Raw genomic sequence first — 20,496 nt, forward strand, 5'->3', positions numbered from 1 at the left:
TCAAGACAAGAATAAAAGAATAAAACACGATATTAGTGTATCATGTCCACATTGGGGGATGGGGGGAAGGGGAGTGGGAAGGGGGAGTGGGGAGGTGGGGTAAGGGTGGACGGTGGTGGGATGGATGGTGGGTTCCCACTTAGCTAATCACAGAATGCATAGAATATATGGATCCAGTGACTCACACGGGCTTGTGTGGTGTCTCTCCCTCAACGCTGACTGGAGTGGGTGAATACAGACTCATATATTGGAGTCTCAGATATACATTAAACTCACACGGCCTGATGTGAGTCCTTGCCCTCAGAGGATAATATCCTGTGTGGATGGTGTCCTGTTGTTTCAGCAGAGTTGTCCCCCGATGGATGTGGTGTGTGAGTGTCTCCTCTCCCCGTGTCCCAAATGGCCAGAAAGAAATGTGCAAAACCAAAAGTCAGAATTGAATGAAGCACATGAAGTACTGAAGCACATCACATACTGTTCAGTTCATTGTGTCATCGCATTGTTTTATAATTTTTTTTTAGCACCCCAACATGTATGCATAGTGTATGCACATGTATTCCCTGTTAACCCATTAAAGACCTTTCATTCAATTCTGACTTTTGGTTTTGCACATTTCTTTCTGGCCATTTGGGACACGGGGAGAGGAGACACTCACACACCACATCCATCGGGGGACAACTCTGCTGAAACAACAGGACACCATCCACACAGGATATTATCCTCTGAGGGCAAGGACTCACATCAGGCCGTGTGAGTTTAATGTATATCTGAGACTCCAATATATGAGTCTGTATTCACCCACTCCAGTCAGCGTTGAGGGAGAGACACCACACAAGCCCGTGTGAGTCACTGGATCCATATATTCTATGCATTCTGTGATTAGCTAAGTGGGAACCCACCATCCATCCCACCACCGTCCACCCTTACCCCACCTCCCCACTCCCCTTCCCCCCATCCCCCAATGTGGACATGATACACTAATATCGTGTTTTATTCTTTTATTCTTGTCTTGAAACTGCATCCGGATCCACTACACTCGTGAGGTCCACGAGGTTCGCGCTGACCATCTTCACACCACTACCCAAAGGGTTAAAGCCACATTCCGCTGTACCCGGCATACAAAAGAAATATCTCCTTCCTTTTTAGCAAATAAGAATATCAGGTCTGCAGCCCTGTCTTTCCCTATTATCTATTAGCATACAGTGCTTCCACTGCAGCAAGGGATTCTGGGAAATGACATGCACATGAGCACTCACAGCGTGTCACTTTTTGCTTCTTGTCCTTTTTAACATAGACCCCTATAAGCTTATGCCTGCCGCATTACACAGCACAGCCTGGGTTTAAAAAAAGTGCCTTTTTACCAACGCAAAGTCCTTTATTTTCTGTTTTTAGCAACCCCATCCTCTTCAAAGCCAGTAGTTTTATTCTGGCCATATCAAATTGCTAAAAAGTTGCCTCAATGGGAGGTTAAAATGGCCGCTGCCATTCACACCCACCAAACCCTTTGTTGCCAGAGGGGTTGCGACAACACAGGTTGTCATGGTAACAGCTGATGCGGGTGAAATAAAGCGGTGAAAAGGCAGCACAGAGGGGGGATTGCGCTGCGAGACGTGGGAGGCACTCACTCTTCAGCTTCGAGCGGACCTTGTTGGCTGTCTTTTTGATGTCCGACATCAACTCCTCCAGCTCCACCTTGGTTTCTGCGGAAAGAAGCAGCGTTCTAAGTAATGACCACCATCAACCGCCCCGTTATACGCAAAAAGGGACAAACAGCGAGAGGCCGCGGGAGAGAGGGGAGACATGGGAGGTAACACAAAGCGTGCAGGCGCATACAGATGCCACGCGTCGGCCTGTGTGACAGCTGGCGCCGGCATGTTGCTTAAGATCGGACGCAGTGCCGTTTCAACGCATGTTGACGCACGCGAAATGATGCTCCGATCGGTGTCATTGCATGTTTTTCACAACATTGACGCGTCAACGGAGCCAATACCTTTGGCCACATCTGTAAATGTGCAGAGAGAAGGGGAAAGGGAAAGAGGGTGGGAGAGAAGGGACAGATAAAAGAGGGATCAATAAGAACAGAGGAGAGAAAGTACTATGGGAGAAGGCGCTAGGGAAAATCAAAACAATAAAAAGAAAGGAGAAAAAGGAAAAGATGTTATATATATATATATATATATATATATATATATATATATATATATACATACATATATATATATATGTGTGTGTGTGTATATAATATATGTGTGTGTGTGTGTATATAATATATATGTGTGTGTGTGTGTATATGTCTTTATTTATATATAGCACCCACAGTGTACTCAGCTCTTTACAAAGGGTACAGTACAGGGAATTATAATACAATAAGCGCAACACAGTCGGACAATAGGAGAGGAAATCCCTGCCCCGGAGAGCTTACAATCTAAGTAGTGTGTTGGGAGACTTACAGAGACAGCAGCTGAGGGAATGAGTAGATAGCAGTCCTTGGCCACAATGGTTGGTAGGAGAGACTGTGGGTGTGGGGCAGCAACAATGAGATCAGGCTACTGTATTGGGATGCTTCATTTAAAAGGTGGGCTTTCATGTTTGTCTTGAAGGTTTGGGAGAGAGGGTGCTTGGCGTATACTGAATGTGATGGAGTTCCACAGATAAGGTCACAGATATCCCTGATTCAGCACAGGTGGCTCAATCAGTGGCTCAGTCATTATGACTGAGCTACCTGTGCTGACGCAGGGATATCCTGAAAACATGACCTATTGAGGACTGCAGTTGGCCATCCCTGGGGTAGAGTGAAAGCGAAACGCAATGATAAAGGGCAGAAAGAGAGAGATTATATACATACATATATATATATATATATATATATATATTATATTATATATATATATATATATGTGTAGAGGTATCGGTACCGTGTTAGCCAAGCTTTAATAATCAAAAATGAATAGATGATACCGTCGTGTACCTCATCATGTGCATGAAATGCCCAGGGGGCTGCTACTACAGAGATGAAAGGAAGTCCCTCCCAGCGGGGAAGGTATAGGCGGTGCACTGCGTGTCAATACATACGTGATGCGTTCCAATGAGAGGAAATCTGACGGATGCTGGATCACAGTAGCAAAAAGGATTTTATTGAGCGTTCGGCAGCATGCAAAGGTAAAAACAAGAATCCTGATGGAAACCTCTGACGCGTTTCGTGCAAGAAGAGCACTTTGTCACAGAGTAATGTTCCCTGCAGAGAGCCGATTCTTATGGGGACCAGGAACCGGAAGTTCCTCCTCTCAAGATGCCACTGGTCCCGCATCCGTCAGCTTTCCTCTCATTGGAACGCATCACGTATGTATTGACACGCAGTGCACAGCCTATACCCTTCCCCGCTGGGAGGGACTTCCTTTCATATCCACGTGGGGCTGATGCACGCCGACTTCAGGAGTCATACTATGAAGACAGTGAGTACTTTCTTATGCTTTTTCATCAAAACATTGAATTTGGAGGTCTAGCTCTAAGAGTAATTTGGACTTCTGGGTGTGGTGTAAGGTCTCTCCTATTATATGGGTCTCCTGTTGCCTTTAGATACCCACTTATGGTCATTTACCCTTTATTGTGAGCTTCAATGACCATGCTTTACCACAGGCCTGCACAACTCGTAAAGTGCGAAGGGCCGAACTGCTCCAAGGAAAAATAAATTGGGCCGCACGGGTAAAATCATCATCATCATCATCATCATCATCTCTCCTCCAGCACCCATCATCATCCTCATATCTCCCCCAGAACCCAACACTATCAACCATTGCGATACTCCCCATCTATCTCTCATACCCCCATCTCTCCCCCTCACCCACACACAATACACCCCTCCACATCAAACACACAATACCCCCCTCCACATCAAACACACAATACCCCCCTACACCCCACACACATCCCACCACCCCCTGCAGCTCACATCCCTCCCCCCTGCAGCTCACATCCCTCCCCCCTGCAGCTCACATCCCTCTGCCCCCTTGCACCTCAAATCCCTCTCCCCCTTGCACCTCACATCCCTCTCCCCCCTTGAACCTCACATCCCTCTCCCCCCCTGAACCTCACATCCCTCTCCCCCCTTGCACCTCACATCCCTCTCCCCCCCCTTGCACCTCACATCCCTCTCCCCCCCTTGCACCTCACATCCCTCTCCCCCCCTTGCACCTCACATCCCTCTCCCCCCCTTGCACCTCACATCACTCTCCCCCCCTTGCACCTCACATCACTCTCCCCCTTGGGTGGGTGACAGTGACTGGGTGGGTGACAGTGACTGGGTGGGTGGGTGACAGTGACTGGATGGGTGGGTGACAGTGACTGGGTGGGTGACAGTGACTGGGTGGGTGACAGTGACTGGGTGGATAGGTGGGTGACAGTGACTGGGTGGGTGACAGTGACTGGGTGGGTGACAGTGACTATGACAGTGACTGGGTGGGTGGGTGACAGTGACTGGGTGGGTGACAGTGACTGGGTGGGTGACAGTGACGGGGTGGGACACAGTGACTGGGTGGGAAGAGTGACTGGGTGGGACACAGTGACTGGGTGGGACACAGTGACTGGGTGGGTGACTGGGTGGGTGGGTGACAGTGACACTGACAGTGACTGGGTGGGTGGGTGACAGTGACTGGGTGGGTGGGTGACAGTGACTGGGTGGGTGGGTGACAGTGACCTTGACAGTGACTGGGTGGGTGGGTGACAGTGACCTTGACAGTGACTGGGTGGGTGGGTGACAGTGACTTGACAGTGACTGGGTGACAGTGACTGGGTGGGTGGGTGACAGTGGGTGGGTGGGTGACAGTGACTGGGTGGGTGACAGTGACTTGACAGTGACTGGGTGGGTGACAGTGACTGGGTGGGTGACAGTGACTGGGTGGATAGGTGGGTGACAGTGACTGGGTGGGTGACAGTGACTGGGTGGGTGACAGTGACTGGGTGGGTGACAGTGACTGGGTGGGTGACAGTGACTATGACAGTGACTGGGTGGGTGACAGTGACTGGGTGGGTGACAGTGACTGGGTGGGTGACAGTGACGGGGTGGGACACAGTGACTGGGTGGGAAGAGTGACAGGGTGGGACACAGTGACAGGGTGGGACAGTGACTGGGTGGGTGGGTGACTGGGTGGGTGGGTGACAGTGACACTGACAGTGGGTGGGTGGGTGACAGTGACTGGGTGGGTGGGTGACAGTGACTGGGTGACAGTGACTGGGTGGGTGACAGTGACTGGGTGGGTGGGTGACAGTGACTGGGTGGGTGGGTGACAGTGACTGGGTGGGTGGGTGACAGTGACTTGACAGTGACTGGGTGACAGTGACTGGGTGGGTGACAGTGACTTGACAGTGACTGGGTGACAGTGACTGGGTGGGTGGGTGACAGTGGGTGGGTAGGTGACAGTGACTGGGTGGGTGACAGTGACTTGACAGTGACTGGGTGGGTGACAGTGACTGGGTGGGTGACAGTGACTGGGTGGGTGACAGTGACGGGGTGGGACACAGTGACTGGGTGGGAAGAGTGACAGGGTGGGACACAGTGACAGGGTGGGACAGTGACTGGGTGGGTGGGTAACTGGGTGGGTGGGTGACAGTGACACTGACAGTGGGTGGGTGGGTGACAGTGACTGGGTGGGTGGGTGACAGTGACTGGGTGACAGGGTGACAGTGACTGGGTGGGTGACAGTGACTGGGTGGGTGGGTGACAGTGACTGGGTGGGTGACAGTGACTGGGTGACAGTGACTGGGTGGGTGACAGTGACTTGACAGTGACTGGGTGACAGTGACTGGGTGGGTGGGTGACAGTGGGTGGGTGGGTGACAGTGGGTGGGTGGGTGACAGTGACTTGGGTGACAGTGACTAACAGTGACAGTGACTTACCTTGACCCGGGTGGGTGCAGGTTGCCGCCGGACGCTTGCTCCTCCTGCCCCCGATATCCCTGCGGCAGCTGCCTGGGACGGGAGGTGGGCTTGGGGGCGCGGGTTGGGGGAAGGGGGGGGAGGAGGGCACGGGAGGTGAGCTCGTGGGGGACGCGAGAAGCTGGCCGCGGAGGGAAGCGGTGAGAAGCAGGCCGCTGGAGGAGCTGAATTATTTAATTATTACTTCCCCCTCCAGCCCACGTTGGGAGCAGGGGGGGGAGCGGGCCCGCAGAGGAGCTGCATGTTGCTTCCCCTTCCGCCCCGCGTTGGGAGCAGGGAAGGGGGAGGGGAGCGGGCACGCAGAGGAGCTGCATGTTGCTTCCCCTTCCGCCCCGCGTTGGGAGCAGGGAAGGGGGAGGGGAGCGGGCCCGCAGAGGAGCTGTGTGTTGCTTCCCTCTCCGGCCCACGTTGGGAGCAGGGGGGGGGAGCGGGCCCGCAGAGGAGCTGCATGTTGCTTCCCCTTCCGCCCCGCGTTGGGAGCAGGGAAGGGGGGGGGGACGGAGCGGGCCTAGCGCATGCGCGCCGGGACCGCAGGGGAATTGGCGCCATTTTTTTTTCAAAGTTTTTTTTTTTTCAAAAAAAAAATTTTTTCAAAGTTTTTTTTTTTTTTTAAATCTCATCGAGGGCCACACAGAGAGGCCAGGCGGGCCGCATGCGGCCCGCGGGCCGCGTGTTGTGCAGCCCTGCTTTACCAGCTTTACTCAAACTCACATATCTGAGAGACTTCAATACATATTCATCTACAATCAAGATCCTATATATGGATAATAGTTCAAATGGTTATTTTTGATGCCTGACTTTAGGAATACCCTTGAGCACTGGATTAGGGGATTTTTCTCCAATTTTTCTCTACTACAGAGATGAGATGGGACAGGGGCTAAACAAGAGAATGAAGCTGCATCGCCACAGCATCACACGCGGAACAAGAGACGGTCCTGTAGCCGAACATTTCTCTGACTCTGGCCATAAGATGAACGATCTTAACGATCTGAAGGTGGCATGGCTTTATTTTTGTTAAATAAATCATGACACGGTGTAATATGTCATGTGTTGTTGTTCATCTGAGGTTGGATTTACCTAATTTTTAGACCTGCTAAGGAACAGATGATTGTTATTATGCCCTGATATGTAAAACCATGGAATTCAAAGAGGGTGTACTTTCTTTTTCACGCAACTGTATATACAGCTCAACCCCGTTATAACGCGATCCGTTACAACGCGAATCCGCCTATAACGCGATGCAAGTGTGGCTCTCAATTTTCGTACTTTACAACACAATTATTGGTATCTTAAATACTTTATTGTACAATACATACAATTGTACATTATTTCTAACGCGATCCGTCGGGATGTGATTCTTTGGACCACAAGTACAGCGTTATAAGGGGGTTGAGCTGTATATGTATATATATATATATATATATATATATATATATATATATATATATATATATATAGCGTAGCAACGACGCATATTGAAAGAGGCCGACATGAATGTGTTGGGGAAAAAAATCGAGAGAGAGCAGACGATGGTGAGAGAAGAAGAGGGAGACTGGTAATGAGACACAGAGAAAGCACGAGAGGTGCTTTCTCTGTCAGCCTGAGCAGTTTAGGAGAGCTCTACAATGCTAAATAATTCAGCGCTTGGCACTTACACAAAGCTCTACAGACCCATCTAACGTGCTGCTTTCTAATATATGTTATAGGATGCAGGAAACACGAATTATTCATCACCATCAAAGAAGTCAAACCCCACAGGAAGAAATCAGGGACAGTGTCATGATCCTTAATCATGTCTGGTAAGGAAGCCAAGCTCCTCTGTACGCAGCAATCAAGCTTTTATTTTTCACCTTAAAAGACCCTGGGGGGGTCTGGCGTAGCTCAATTGCGCTGCTCCCGTTTCAAGGGACCTCCGTGTTCCCTTTGAACAGTGTATAGTCTTTTACAAAAAAACGATAAGTATGGCCAACGGGATCCACACGTCGTGACTTTCTAGGAGTGATCCCGGCGGCCAAATTAGAGGTTCTTTTTTGCAAAGGCCGATCTAGAGGCCATATTGTCCTCCCACACATTTACCCGTGTCCAGAAGATGAAGGGGTTAATTTAGCAGGAAACGGGAAAAGAGAGCAGCAGGGTTGATCTCTGCAGGAAGCCCTGGAGAGCCACTAATGTAGGAACCCAACCCCCCAATAATTGGCAGCACTAATTACTGCTTGAGGAGGGAAAGCCTTTGTGTAGATAGGGGCTGAGAAAACACACGATATCTGGCAGAACTTCCTCCCTGTAGATGACTGCAAAGCGAGAATCACCCTATGGGCTGTTCACGTTGAGAGTTCTGCAAAGAGTTCTCGGCTGCAGGATCGTGCAGAGCATTTAACGGCTGTTGCCTGCTAAAGGCTGCAGATCATCGCTCTTTTAAATGTTCACTGCTACGTGACTTGTGGGTCCCCCACGTATTCAGCAGTCCCAGCTGCAAGTACGGCAAGTACTGTCAAACAGCGCAGCTCTTCAGAATGCTGTTGTGGGAACACGCAGATCATTACTCTATAAAGTGCACTGCACAGTAACAGATTACTGGAGCATCATGCACATTGTTGCTTGGTGAGCAGTTCACAGCCAGCATCCTGGTTTTCTATGAAGGCCACTCCTGCTTTTTAACTGCACTGTAACTCATAAAGTGCTCCTGCATGTTAAGGCTGGGGCCATGGTGCTGCAGACCGTGAGCTGATCAGACTGCCTTAAGGCAGTGATCGGGTCCATGCGGCGTGCGGAAGCGGGTGCGCGTTGCGCAAGAAATCAGTTGAAACTGAATTCGTGGCGCGACAGGCCGGTCACGTGAGAGGTTCGCCCAATGAGGGCGAACCAGCTCCGTGACGCCCCTAGGCACGCCCCCCACGGTCCGTCCACCAAGGCACCATGGCCCTAGCCTAAGCCCTTAGGCACCGCATACACGTCCCGCATCCCATGCTATTGGCTGTATTATAGTTTGGTTTCCTCTTTTGTCTTTCCAGTGGAAGAAGTGCTGTACAAAACACGCAGTATAAGATAGGTAGTGTAGGACCTGCTGAGATGGGATTACCGTGACGTGGTTGCAGGTTTGAAATGTTTTGGCCAAAAGATTGAACTAAATGACCTATAGTTATGAAGATTTAAAAATAAATAAATATATATATACACACACACACACACATATATATATATATATATATATACACACACACACACACACACACACACACACACACACACACACACACAGACACACACAGTAATACACTAAATAAATTATTGGATGTGCATTTGCTTATCATGAAGGCCGAGCATCTCTCTGTCGGCTGTTTCCAGCGTTAACCTGCTTGTGGCCCAGAAGGCCCTCTCCCTGCTCAGCGTTACTGCAGCTTGTCTCTTTGTTCTATGACGCGCTGCGTGGGAGGGGAGCAGCATTGTAGCAGCTGGGTGCTTATTGAGTAACGACGGGGCCTCCCGCAGTGAGTCACAACCTCCCCGTGACAGGCTCAGCAGCTGCCACCTGTGCAAAGTCATGATTCACATACACAAAGACCCTTCACCACCAGCAAACACGGGAAACACCCCCCCTCCCCGCCATAGCCTGACACTGACACGGCTCTTCCTACCCACAACGCACTCCTCTCTCTCTCTGGCTGCATCGCTTGGCACTTCCCTGCTGGATTTTAGAATAAAACAAAAACATGTTTTGATGTCTCTTAAAAAAAGAAAAGAAATAAATAGCAACTGTTCTGTGCGGGCTAGTTTGGAAGCCTAGGATGAGGCAGAATTGTATAAGCTTGTGCCAGAATTGTATTCAATAATACACGTGCTTTTTAATAACGATCTAATATATGTCATTGTATTTGTGTCATTATGAAGGATAGTGACATTTGTCCCCTCATGTCGTTGTCCCCTCAGTGGAAGACAAAATGCAGTATGTGGTGCTGACAATATGAGAAGCCAGTGGTGAAAAATCCCAGATCCACAAAAGGATGCTAAGATTTAGCCTGTCTTTACTCCAATTCATATGGATGGGGGCTGAGGCGTGCTAACGCTTAGCACCCTTTTGTGGATCCAAAGTGTGATGGTACAAGGGGTTAAAGAGTACAGTAGGGCCCCGCTTTTCGGCGTTCCGCTCATACGGCGTTTCCCAATGTATACCCATATTCATTAGGTTCTGCGCTTGTTGCGGTTTCCCGGCGATTTTTGGCATGACGCGCTCGGCAGCCGAGTATCCGGCGGTGCCGAGAAGGGGGCCGCCATGTCTACGCATGCACAGAATGGAGGGACTGCAAGTCTGCGCATGTGCAGAAGCCGAAAATCGACGTTTTTCCGCTTTTCGCCGAATTTCGCTTTGCGGCGGCGCCAGGGAACAGAACCCGCCGTACGAGCGGGGCCCGCCTGTACCACAATGTTTTTATTTTCATACCGAGGGTAGAGCTACTTTTTTACTTCCAAATTTACCACGACACTGTACTTTCTAATACACCCCACCTCCCCCACCCCCCCCAAAAAAGATTCCAACTTTTATAGCCTCAACGTTGCCTTAAACTTTTTAAAATACAGCCCATCTTTCACCAAATGTTTAATAAATGTAGAAATAAAATGTTGACAGAAAGTCACTTGGACAATGGGAAAGAAATGTATTGATGTCAACCCTTATGTCCTAAGTAGGAGCTTCCTCAGTACAAAAGAGGCAGGTCAGATGTGGGATTGAAACATTGACAGTGCTTCACTAAATAGTTGCTTCTCATCATTCATGAGAGCCTGCACACTACTGTACATTCTGCCTTCGCTTGTTAGCATCTGACCTACTTTCCAGAATACCCGATGCATGACTCCTGCTATGAGAATGCACTTACTGCTGCTTATTACACAGCAGCGCATGCATAATACGTAATGATAAGAGAGCAGGAGTAGGATGAAAGTCAGGTCATTAAAGATAAAATCATTTCTACTCAAAGTCTATATGATAGTTTTCCTAATAGCACCCAACATCTGCTTTATTTCTAATTGTCTGACGTGTGTGAAGAGAAGAGTCGGCACACAAAGGTGGGTCAGCCAGAGTGGGCCTTAATTACTAAGCAGTGCTATTCCATAAGATAACTTCCAGCGTTGGAAGACATCTTATGGCCATTAGAGTGATGTGTGTATATAGTAGGGTGATCATTTTTCCCCCCAGCGAAAAACCAGCACAACTGTGGCGCATGTGTGAATGGCCGGCGACGACTGCGCATGCGCGGCAGGATCGGCTATTGCCGGCAGCGCATTCGAGATCGGCGTGTAAAACCGAGACATTTTGGGACTTTTTAAAAATCCGTCGGGACACAAGCCCACAAAACGGGACAATTCCGGAAAAAAAATGGTATATACAGACACAAATACACACACTATATAAATAGCCATGCAGATTTTGCCATATTGGGTCATCATACCAGCATTAATCTTTTAAGCTGTATTATCCAGAGTCCAGACCCCTGTTTCCCAACCGGGTTCCGCGAGATGATGAAAAGGGGGCCGCAGGATTCTGGCAGAGCAGGGAGAAAGCAGGGCAGTTTCTAGGGGGCTGGGCAGTTCCATCTATCCTGATTGGTTGCTGCCGGGTAATGCAGCCAATTAGGAGGTGGTGTCAGGAGCCTGAGGGTGTGGCCAAACAGGAGGAAGCAGCATGTGCAGAAGAGACGTGAGGGTGTGTCTGTCTCCTGTGTGTATTTGTCCTGTCGTGTGTCTGTCTGTCCAGTAGCTCTGTGTCTCTCTGTCCTCTCTCTGCCCTGTGCCTTCTGTGTCTGTCTCTGTTCTGTGACTGTCCTGTTGTGGGGTGCCTCAGCACCTGAATGCTGTGATCAGGGGCGCCCCGAGAGAGAAAAGGTTGAAAATCACTGATCAAGATCCTAAACCTCAGCTCTTATTCCATCAATGGAAACATATGCACGTTGTGTATAGTTTCTCACGTATCTTTATGCAGTGGGTTACTGCAGGGGTGCGCTCCATTTTTTGGGGGGGCGTGGTGGTTACTGAGGCCCCGCGCTCTTCCCCATGTAAATTAAATGCCGGGGGACCGCACGAGGCCTCGGTAACTCACTTCCCTTGATTCAGCCGGCTGCGGGCGACGCGTCGTCAAATGATGCCACAGGTTCACGTGACATAATTTGACGCTGGCACAAAAGGTTAAGGGGGGGAGGGGCGAGCACTGGGCGAGAGCAGGCAGGGGGGTGCAGCACCAAAAGTTTGCGCACCCCTGGGTTACTGGTTCGTTGGTCTATTCTATGTTACAGTCGTTCTCACTTATGCTAGTAATTGGTCTCTTGTCCTCCATAAAGTGCATAGTTTTGCTTACTTCTTTATTTTTAAACTGCATTTACTTTCCCCTTGTGTCATTATCTTCATCACAAAATCCCCCAGTTACTTTCTATGTTGGAAAGTATTGGGACAAATAATATTTCATCCCTCGTTGTAACAACAACTGAATTATCTGCAAAAAAAACTAGACAGCACGGCACGGGCCACATCTACTAAACAGTGCTAAGCTTTGGCACACCGTAAGACTCATGCAAGGCCCTGAAGATGTGCTAAACCTAAGCACTATTTAGTATCTATGTATGTCTTTATTTATATAGCAAAAAGGAATGAAGATGGGGCACACGGATTTCCAAAATAAAGAGATTTATTAAAGCATACACAACGTTTCGACCCTGAGGTCTTTGTCAAGTGCAAAAAGTGGCCACTTTGTGCACTTGACAAAGACCTTAGGGTCGAAACGTTGTGTATGCTTTAATAAATCTCTTTATTTTGGAAATCCGTGTGGCCCATCATCATTCCTTTTTTGTATGCCGTGGATTGGATGCAGCCGATCGTACATTGATGGGAGCGCCGGTAATTGTATCACTCCTTATCATATTGTGGGGTGCAGCATTTACTCTTTGTTATAGCACGTTATTTATATAGCACCATCCATGTACGTAGCGCTTTACAGCAGTAACACGTGTGACATAATAGGAATAAGTGCTACAGACATAAAAGTAACATTTAGGAAAGGGAGTCCCTGCCCCGAAGAGCTTACAATCTAAGTGGTAAGTATGGAGAACGTACAGAGACATTAGGGGGGTGTTAATTGTACTTCAACTGCAATGTATTTCTAGTGGAACCCACACTTGAGAAGAAAAAAAAATCCAGAAATTGAAAATGTCAAAATAATGAAACATGAAATAACAACACGATGCAGCTCGTGAGGCTGTGTGCGCAGAATATAGACCAGGAGACTGCTGTGGTTGACAACACAAACGGACTGTGGCCCAATGCAGGGGTGCGCCAAGTGGGGGGGGCGTCTCTCTCTCGCCCCTCTCATCTCTCGCCCCTCTCTGTCTCTGTCGAGCCCCCCCCCTTTCTCTCTCCCTGTCGAGCCCATCTGTCTCTTTCTCTCTCTCGAGCCCTCTCTCTCCCCCCCTCTCTGTCTCTGTCAAGCCCCCATCTCTCTCTCCCTGCCGAGCCCCTCTGTCTCTTTCTCTCTCGAGCCCTCTCTCCCTCCCCCTCTCTCTCCGTTGAGCCCCTCTCTTTCTGTCCCTGTCGAGCCCCTCACTCTCTCTCGAGCCCCTCAACCTCTATCGAGCCCCACAACCTCTCACTAGCCCCTCAACCTCTCTCGAGCCCCTCCCTCTCTCTCGAGCCCCTCCCTCTCTCTCGAGCCCCTCCCTCTCTCTCTCTCTCTCTCGAGCCCCTCCCTCTCTCTCTCTCTCGAGCCCCTCCCTCTCTCTCTCGAGCCCCTCACTCTCTCTCTCTCTCGAGCCCCTCACTCTCTCTCTCTCGAGCCCCTCACTCTCTCTCTCGAGCCCCTCACTCTCTCTCTCGAGCCCCTCACTCTCTCTCTCGAGCCCCTCACTCTCTCTCTCGAGCCCCTCACTCTCTCTCTCGAGCCCCTCACTCTCTCTCTCGAGCCCCTCACTCTCTCTCTCTCTCTCTCGAGCCCCTCACTCTCTCTCGAGCCCCTCACTCTCTCTCGAGCCCCCCTCTCTCTCTCGAGCCCCTCACTCTCTCTCTCGAGCCCCTCACTCTCTCTCTCGAGCCCCTCACTCTCTCTCTCGAGCCCCTCACTCTCTCTCTCGAGCCCCTCACTCTCTCTCTCTCTCTCTCTCGAGCCCCTCACTCTCTCTCGAGCCCCTCACTCTCTCTCGAGCCCCTCACTCTCTCTCGAGCCCCTCACTCTCTCTCGAGCCCCCCTCTCTCTCTCGAGCCCCCCTCTCTCTCTCGAGCACCCTTCTCTCTCTCGAGCTCCTGTCTCTCTCTCTCCCCTCTCTCTGTCGAGCCCCTCACTCTCTCTCTCGAGCCCCTCACTCTCTCTCTCGAGCCCCTCACTCTCTCTCTCGAGCCCCTCACTCTCTCTCTCGAGCCCCTCACTCTCTCTCTCTCGAGCCCCTCTCTCTCTCTCGAGCCCCTCACTCTCTCTCGAGCCCCTCACTCTCTCTCGAGCCCCTCACTCTCTCTCGAGCCCCCCTCTCTCTCTCGAGCCCCCCTCTCTCTCTCGAGCACCCCTCTCTCTCTCGAGCTCCTGTCTCTCTCTCTCCCCTCTCTCTCTCGAGCCCCCCCCCCCCCTCGAGAGAGAGAGAGAGAGACCCTAGACCCTTTCTCTCTCTCGAGCCCCCTCTCTCTCACAAGCCTCTCTCTCTCTCAAGCCTCTCTCTCTCAAGTCTCTCTCTGAAGCAAGGATATCTTGAAAACCTGATGTGTTGGTGGCCCTTGATGACTGGGGGCTTCCAGCGATTGGGGAGGCGTGACCAGGCTGGTTCGCCCTGATTGGCTGAACTGCTCAAGTAACGCGGCGCGAAAAAAAAACAAAAAAAAAAAACGATTTGTTATTTGAAAAAATCCGCCACGCGGTCGCTCTGCATCGCGCTCACTACGGCCGGCCCCTATCAACTGCTGCACTTTGTTGTTGCAGCGCGCGAAATCGCACACACCGTCGCGCCTACTATAATCGCAGCCTAAGGCTAAGGCCCCGGTCACGGCGCTCTAATGCGCGCCTGCGCTTTCGGCTGCGCGTTCCGGCGATTCCCCGGTCTGCAGCTCATTGCAGGAGCAGAGACCGGGGGGGGCGTGCCGGAGGAGTGACGGGGGCGCGGCCATGATGTCACCCGGCAGGTTCGCCCTCATTGGCTGAACCGCCGGGGGGCGTGCCTAGCCGCTCGACGCGAGTTCCTGCTCTCAATTCTATTGAGAGCAGGAGTAGCTCTCGCGCGAGCGCTGCGGCCCCCCCCCTCGCAGCGGGCCCGGCGCCGTTGCGGGGAGGGCTCTGGTGAGCGCAGCGTCCGCTGCAGCGGGGGCAAGGCCTAAGAGCGGTTCAAAAAGGGGAAACAGGAGTCACGTGATACTTGCGTATGATGCATGAGAATGTGATGGATTCTTTTTTTCATTCCAGTTAAATTTGTCCCCATTTTTAGAATCATTTGAGTTCCCAGATGGGTGTTGAGACAAACGTTGCCATCACTGCATTTTACGCATTACATGGTGTGATGGAGGAGCGGCACGAGGGAACTTAAATAAGAGCCCAGTACCTGGCATTACAAGGCTTTGCAGCAGTGATCAGCAAGTGCTGGTACTAGCGGTGTGCGGAGTATCAATACTTTGTTACATACAACGAGAGTCTCGCTACTTTTTTTTTTTTAACTCGCAATCCCCGAGTACCACTACTTTTTGACGAACATACCTACATCCTTATTTCCACGTTGTATATAAAGAAAGATGGCTTTATTCCTGGAAGTCTCGCTCCCTTACTGCCGTCTTAGCATAGATATTCTATCAATCTATCTAATGTATGGTGTACAGCAAATAGAAATAGCACATTCACATCTCAGACAAGTCTGCCGTTCCCCATTATCTCCTAGCATACGATGCTTCCACTGCAGCTAGGGATTCTGGGAAATAACATGCAAATGAGCACACCGTGTCACTTTTTGCTTCAAATCCTTTTTAACATGGAGCCCTAAAATATAGGGTGCAAATCACTTCTCCCAAATGTTTAACTACCGTAATACAGATTTTTATATTTGACACAGCACTAATACTTTTTTTTCCCCCCCACCACTTCGACTATTGCTTCCGAGATTTATCTTACCCAATAGGATATGGTTCAGTATGTGGGGAAAAAAAACGATGCAGAAATCAGTGATTAAGGCAAAGGGGGAATTTACAGCTAGGAGCGCTTGGGAATCCAATGATGCCTCCAATACAAAGCGCTGAGCCTTACTGTACCTCGCCCACTGAACAAATCACACACAGAAAAAGGGAGCTCGGGCTGAAAGAAACTATTAGCCAGTTTTAATTGCTAGAAGTGACAGCTGCTGGCGACGCTCTGGAGAGCTGGAACAATTCCATTCAGGGCTGGCTTGTCATGACTGGCAAATCCGGATGGGAAAGACGGGGAGGAAAAAAACGCAGGCATGTGTGACGGCGAAACGCGCGCGCACACAGGGTTGCGAGAGGAATAAACACAGGGGTGTAACACGTTACACGCAGCGGCCATAGTGCGAACAAAACACAAATAAATAGTGGTCATGTACAATTGAAGCCATTTCTAGGTCTTGAATAACGATGCAGCATCACGAATATATTTGTCCCGAAGACGTATAGCTGCGCTGTAGGGGGTGATATATTTGAATGGACCAGCATAGGAGCCCTTCATATATGAAACTATTCTGCACAGAGTCTGTGATCTGTGATCACGGATCTTGTCCTGATCTGCAGTACAATAAAAAAGGAAACTAAAGGGGGGACTTCACAAGGGAGTAAGTTATCGTAATGATAAAGAAAAATGAGGGGCATCTTATAGAACAGGGGGGCTTAACTCGAGTCATCAAACCCCCCCCCGTCTGTTTTGTTGGTGTGTGTCTGCAGTGTGTTTTGTGGGTGTAGAGGGGGGGCTGCTGTGTTTTGTGAGTGTAGAGGGTGAAGGAGGTCTGCAGTGTGTTTTGTGGGTGTAGAGAAGGGGGGCTGCACAGTGTGTACAGGGTACTGCAGTGTGTTTGTGTATATAGGGGGGGTTGCAGAGTGTGTGTTTGTGTGTAGAGGGGGGACTGCAGTGTGTGTGTGTGTGTGTGTGTGTGTGTGTGTGTGTGTGTGTGTGTGTGTGTATAGAGGGGGCTGTGTATATGTATAATTTTTTTTTATAAACTTGCAGTAAAAGCATAAGAATGTAGACAATCATGCTGATAAAAATCAATATGACTACAAAAATTTATATTTTTTATGAAAAATTAAAAAAAAAAGTCTACATTTAGCCTATAATAGTAATAATTCCCTCAGAACAGGGCATTACTGGCCAATAATGCCTTGGCTGGGTTAAAGTCCCTCGGCTTCGCCTCGGGCCTTCAACTCTTCCAGCCAGGGCATTATTGGCCAGTAATGCCCTGTTCTTCGGGGATTATTAATTAAATAACAGGAGTTGCAGCACATACATTGTGGTCCCTTTCAGCAGTATTGTATTGAATGTGCAGACCAGCCTTGCGCATAATCACAAGAACAACACACAGCAGCACCCAACAATCCTACCCCAACACATAGTGCAACATTCAAAGGATTTGGGTTTATCACATCTGCAAACTGGCCATAACTACAATTACTGGATGAATACGTGTGTCTGCTTCAGTACAAAAACAGTTGTGTTTGAAAGAAAAATGTAATACTGTACATGGGAACAGTCTGTAACGAATATATATTTCTGTGGAAATCAGTTCAGCTGTTTTTATCTTCTACCAAAGAGAAAAACAAAACCCCAATTCTACAAAATCTTGTCCATCCTGCTTGTAACAGGGACTTATCACTGTTTGAGAGAAACTGCCTCTAAATCCAGCAGTGTGCTGGTTAATTGCACACAGGCAATCAACCAGACTCTACATGGCTGATTAGGACTTTTAGAAAAGCCTGATGTGAGAAACAGGAAGGAGATTCCTTCGCTCACATTTGGGCTGACACAGGAGAGCAGAGAAGCTTGCACTTGCACAGACACTGTCTTGAGCACAAAGGCTGTGCTGAGATCAAGACACCCAGAGACCTATATTCCTGGACACAGAGGACCCCGGTCCCAGCCGGAGACTGACATAGAGGGCCACCTGCTTAAGGTACTTCCTGAGACTTTGGGGTGATAGACTGGTAATGGGAATATCCCTCCAGTCCTGCAGATAGGGTCTGGGGAAGTAAGTTAGCCCTTATAAAGAGATAGGGGTTTGTTATTTTTGTATGTTTTGCCTGGATAAAAGGAACAGGCTCAATAAAGCCAAGATATCATTTCACCCAAATCGGTCTCCATTATATGAACCTCTGCACACACCCCTTACAGGCCTTAATATACAGCAAACCAATTTCCCAACGGTACTGATGCCTATGCACAGACAATGCCAAGAATATGTCGCAAAGAAACAACACTCAATGTTCCGCTTCAAATGACACGTGCGAATGTAAGTGAGTGCTGGGGTTCCAAAGTGAACTGGATGACCACACATCCATATGTATGATTAGTAGCAAGCTGTACTTACTCTCATCTGGGTTGGGCGAGGCGAGAATAGCACTGTGTTTTCTTTTGACTTCCTCCACATTCTCGGCGATTTTGTCAATGAACCCTCTGATCTCTTCCACCTGAAAACACGAGACACAGCATCACCAGAGGATAGGGATGGGTATACCAGGAGAAGGGGAACTACTGAATAAGATCTGCGAGTATTAAGGGAAGTGCTAGCTGCACGATAAGGAGGGCTCCACATTGTACTGCTCTGCGGAGTATGTGGGCACCATACACATACAAGTTAAAGATAATATGCAGTCAGACAAAGAGCGTAGTAACAGATCCTAAGTAGCTTTCAGAGGGACTTGGACCCTATTACTTCTAGATGGCCCATGTTCCTCTCTCTCTTCTATTCTACAGGCCCATAGCCGGGAAAGGTATACAGCGGGTGTCAGTGGATCTCTGTCCGGCCACGCGATAAAAAGGAAGATCCCGGGGTACATCATACCTGTTCAAAAAACTCATCCATGAAGCGATCTCGATCCAGGCTGACGGTGACCTCATCGTCCTCTTCGTTCTCCTTCGCCTGCAAATGAAGCAACTCACAATTACCAGTGTCCCTGCACCGATGCAGAAATTGCCTGAAAAAGGTGTAGCGTGTACACTGTAGCCCATCGCATTCACCAGCTTGCACAGCAAAGGGTTAAAAAAGAGTCCGCAGGCATTAAAGGGACTAGACAGGAAGATTCAGCTTACAACTTTGAAATCAGATGTTTTGTTTGCACTTCATGTTTTGTCATTAACGGTAAGAAGTCCGTAAAACCCCCAGCAGTAAGCGCCGTGTGCCCACCTTCAATACGAAATTGAAATTCTACCTTTTTTAGCAGAACATTTGAAAAACCTGGGTAAAATAAACTAATTACTTTTCGAGTTCACCTAAACCAGGAATGTCCCTCGGAGCTAATCTGTGGCCCCCCGGGCTTCCGAGGCGTTCCCACTGGGTTTGCCCATTGATGACCAAATTGTCAGGACTTGTTCCCGCGGCCAATAGAAAGTGGCAAGGTCATCAGGAGAGGACGTTGTGACTTTCTGTTCTCGAGCCCGGGGGGGGGGGGGGGGGGCATATTTGTAGTTTTTGTCAAAAGCAGCACACACACAAAAAAAAAAAACAACAAAAAAACTACGAGATCAGGGGACAGGAGATCAGCTCCGTTTTAAATGTAAAAGGTGCGTGTGGTCCCACATAGGACCAGGGTGAGCCATTGGCAGTGATAGGGTTGATCTTTACATTGCCCTTATGATGTACTTGCTACAGCACTTGTTAGTGGGTCCTTGGGGTGACCGCTCTGATGGAGAGGCCAGACCCATTGAAATGAAAGTGGAGCCCCCTCTGGCGACCTCTGGAACTGTAAAAGGTCAATAGGGTTACACCGGAGGGGAGTATGTATCAAGAGCTGCAAACGGGTGTTGTGACATTAAACGGTGCCCCCCCCCTCCCCCCCGTATTTATTTGAAAGATTTCTTCAGCGTACTTTGTCAGTAGAATTCTGTACAGCAGGCGTTCTTTATTTCCTATGGCATGTAACAGCTATTTTCAACATGTCCCTTTGAGATAGCGAGTTCAAAGAAGGAAGAAACCTATTTGTGATGCCGCCGTGCTGGGAAGAGAGCGTATATCTGAGAGCCTCAGATAACAACCATATTTGTAAAGTAACTATTTCAAGGGAAAAACCATCTTCAAATAAATAAAGCTTGCAGTAAGTGGATGGGGTATTTTGGCAAGTCCTAGTCAAACACAGGGCCGCTTTATACATTAGGCCGACTAGGCAGAGTTCCTAGGACCTACGAACCTTTTAGGGCCTGCAATATTTCACTTGAAAAAATACCTAAACAGAAAAAAAATCACAAAATAAGAGAAAACAGCCAATTTTTATTTAAATTGCCATGGAAGTATCAATACCTTTAAATATCGAAAAGAAAAAGTATCAATGCCAAATATCGCTAGTATCGAAAGAAACAAAGAAACTATGAAATTAGCATAAAAATGAGTAAAAATATCGGACACACAG

The 20,496-nt window shown here is 49.1% G+C and overlaps 1 protein-coding gene across 4 annotated transcripts in view; it reads right to left on the bottom strand.

Annotated features, from left to right (window-relative positions):
- Positions 1 to 20,496, bottom strand: part of STX1A (syntaxin 1A) — a 76,003-nt gene that overhangs the window by 10,853 nt on the left and 44,654 nt on the right. For all 4 annotated transcript variants that reach the window (XR_012800442.1, XM_075594492.1, XM_075594493.1 and 1 more), the window contains exons 2-4: positions 18,936 to 19,013; positions 18,462 to 18,561; positions 1,626 to 1,700 (exon numbers count right to left, since the gene is read on the bottom strand). Coding sequence is in view for 3 of the 4 variants with exons in the window: in XM_075594492.1 (XP_075450607.1) it covers positions 1,626 to 1,700; positions 18,462 to 18,561; positions 18,936 to 19,013 (253 nt within the window). In the remaining variant the exon portion in view is untranslated. The remainder of the gene's footprint in view (positions 1 to 1,625; positions 1,701 to 18,461; positions 18,562 to 18,935; positions 19,014 to 20,496) is intronic.

This window comes from Ascaphus truei, chromosome 3 (genome assembly GCF_040206685.1).
Source record: "Ascaphus truei isolate aAscTru1 chromosome 3, aAscTru1.hap1, whole genome shotgun sequence".
NCBI classification, from domain to species: domain Eukaryota; kingdom Metazoa; phylum Chordata; class Amphibia; order Anura; family Ascaphidae; genus Ascaphus; species Ascaphus truei.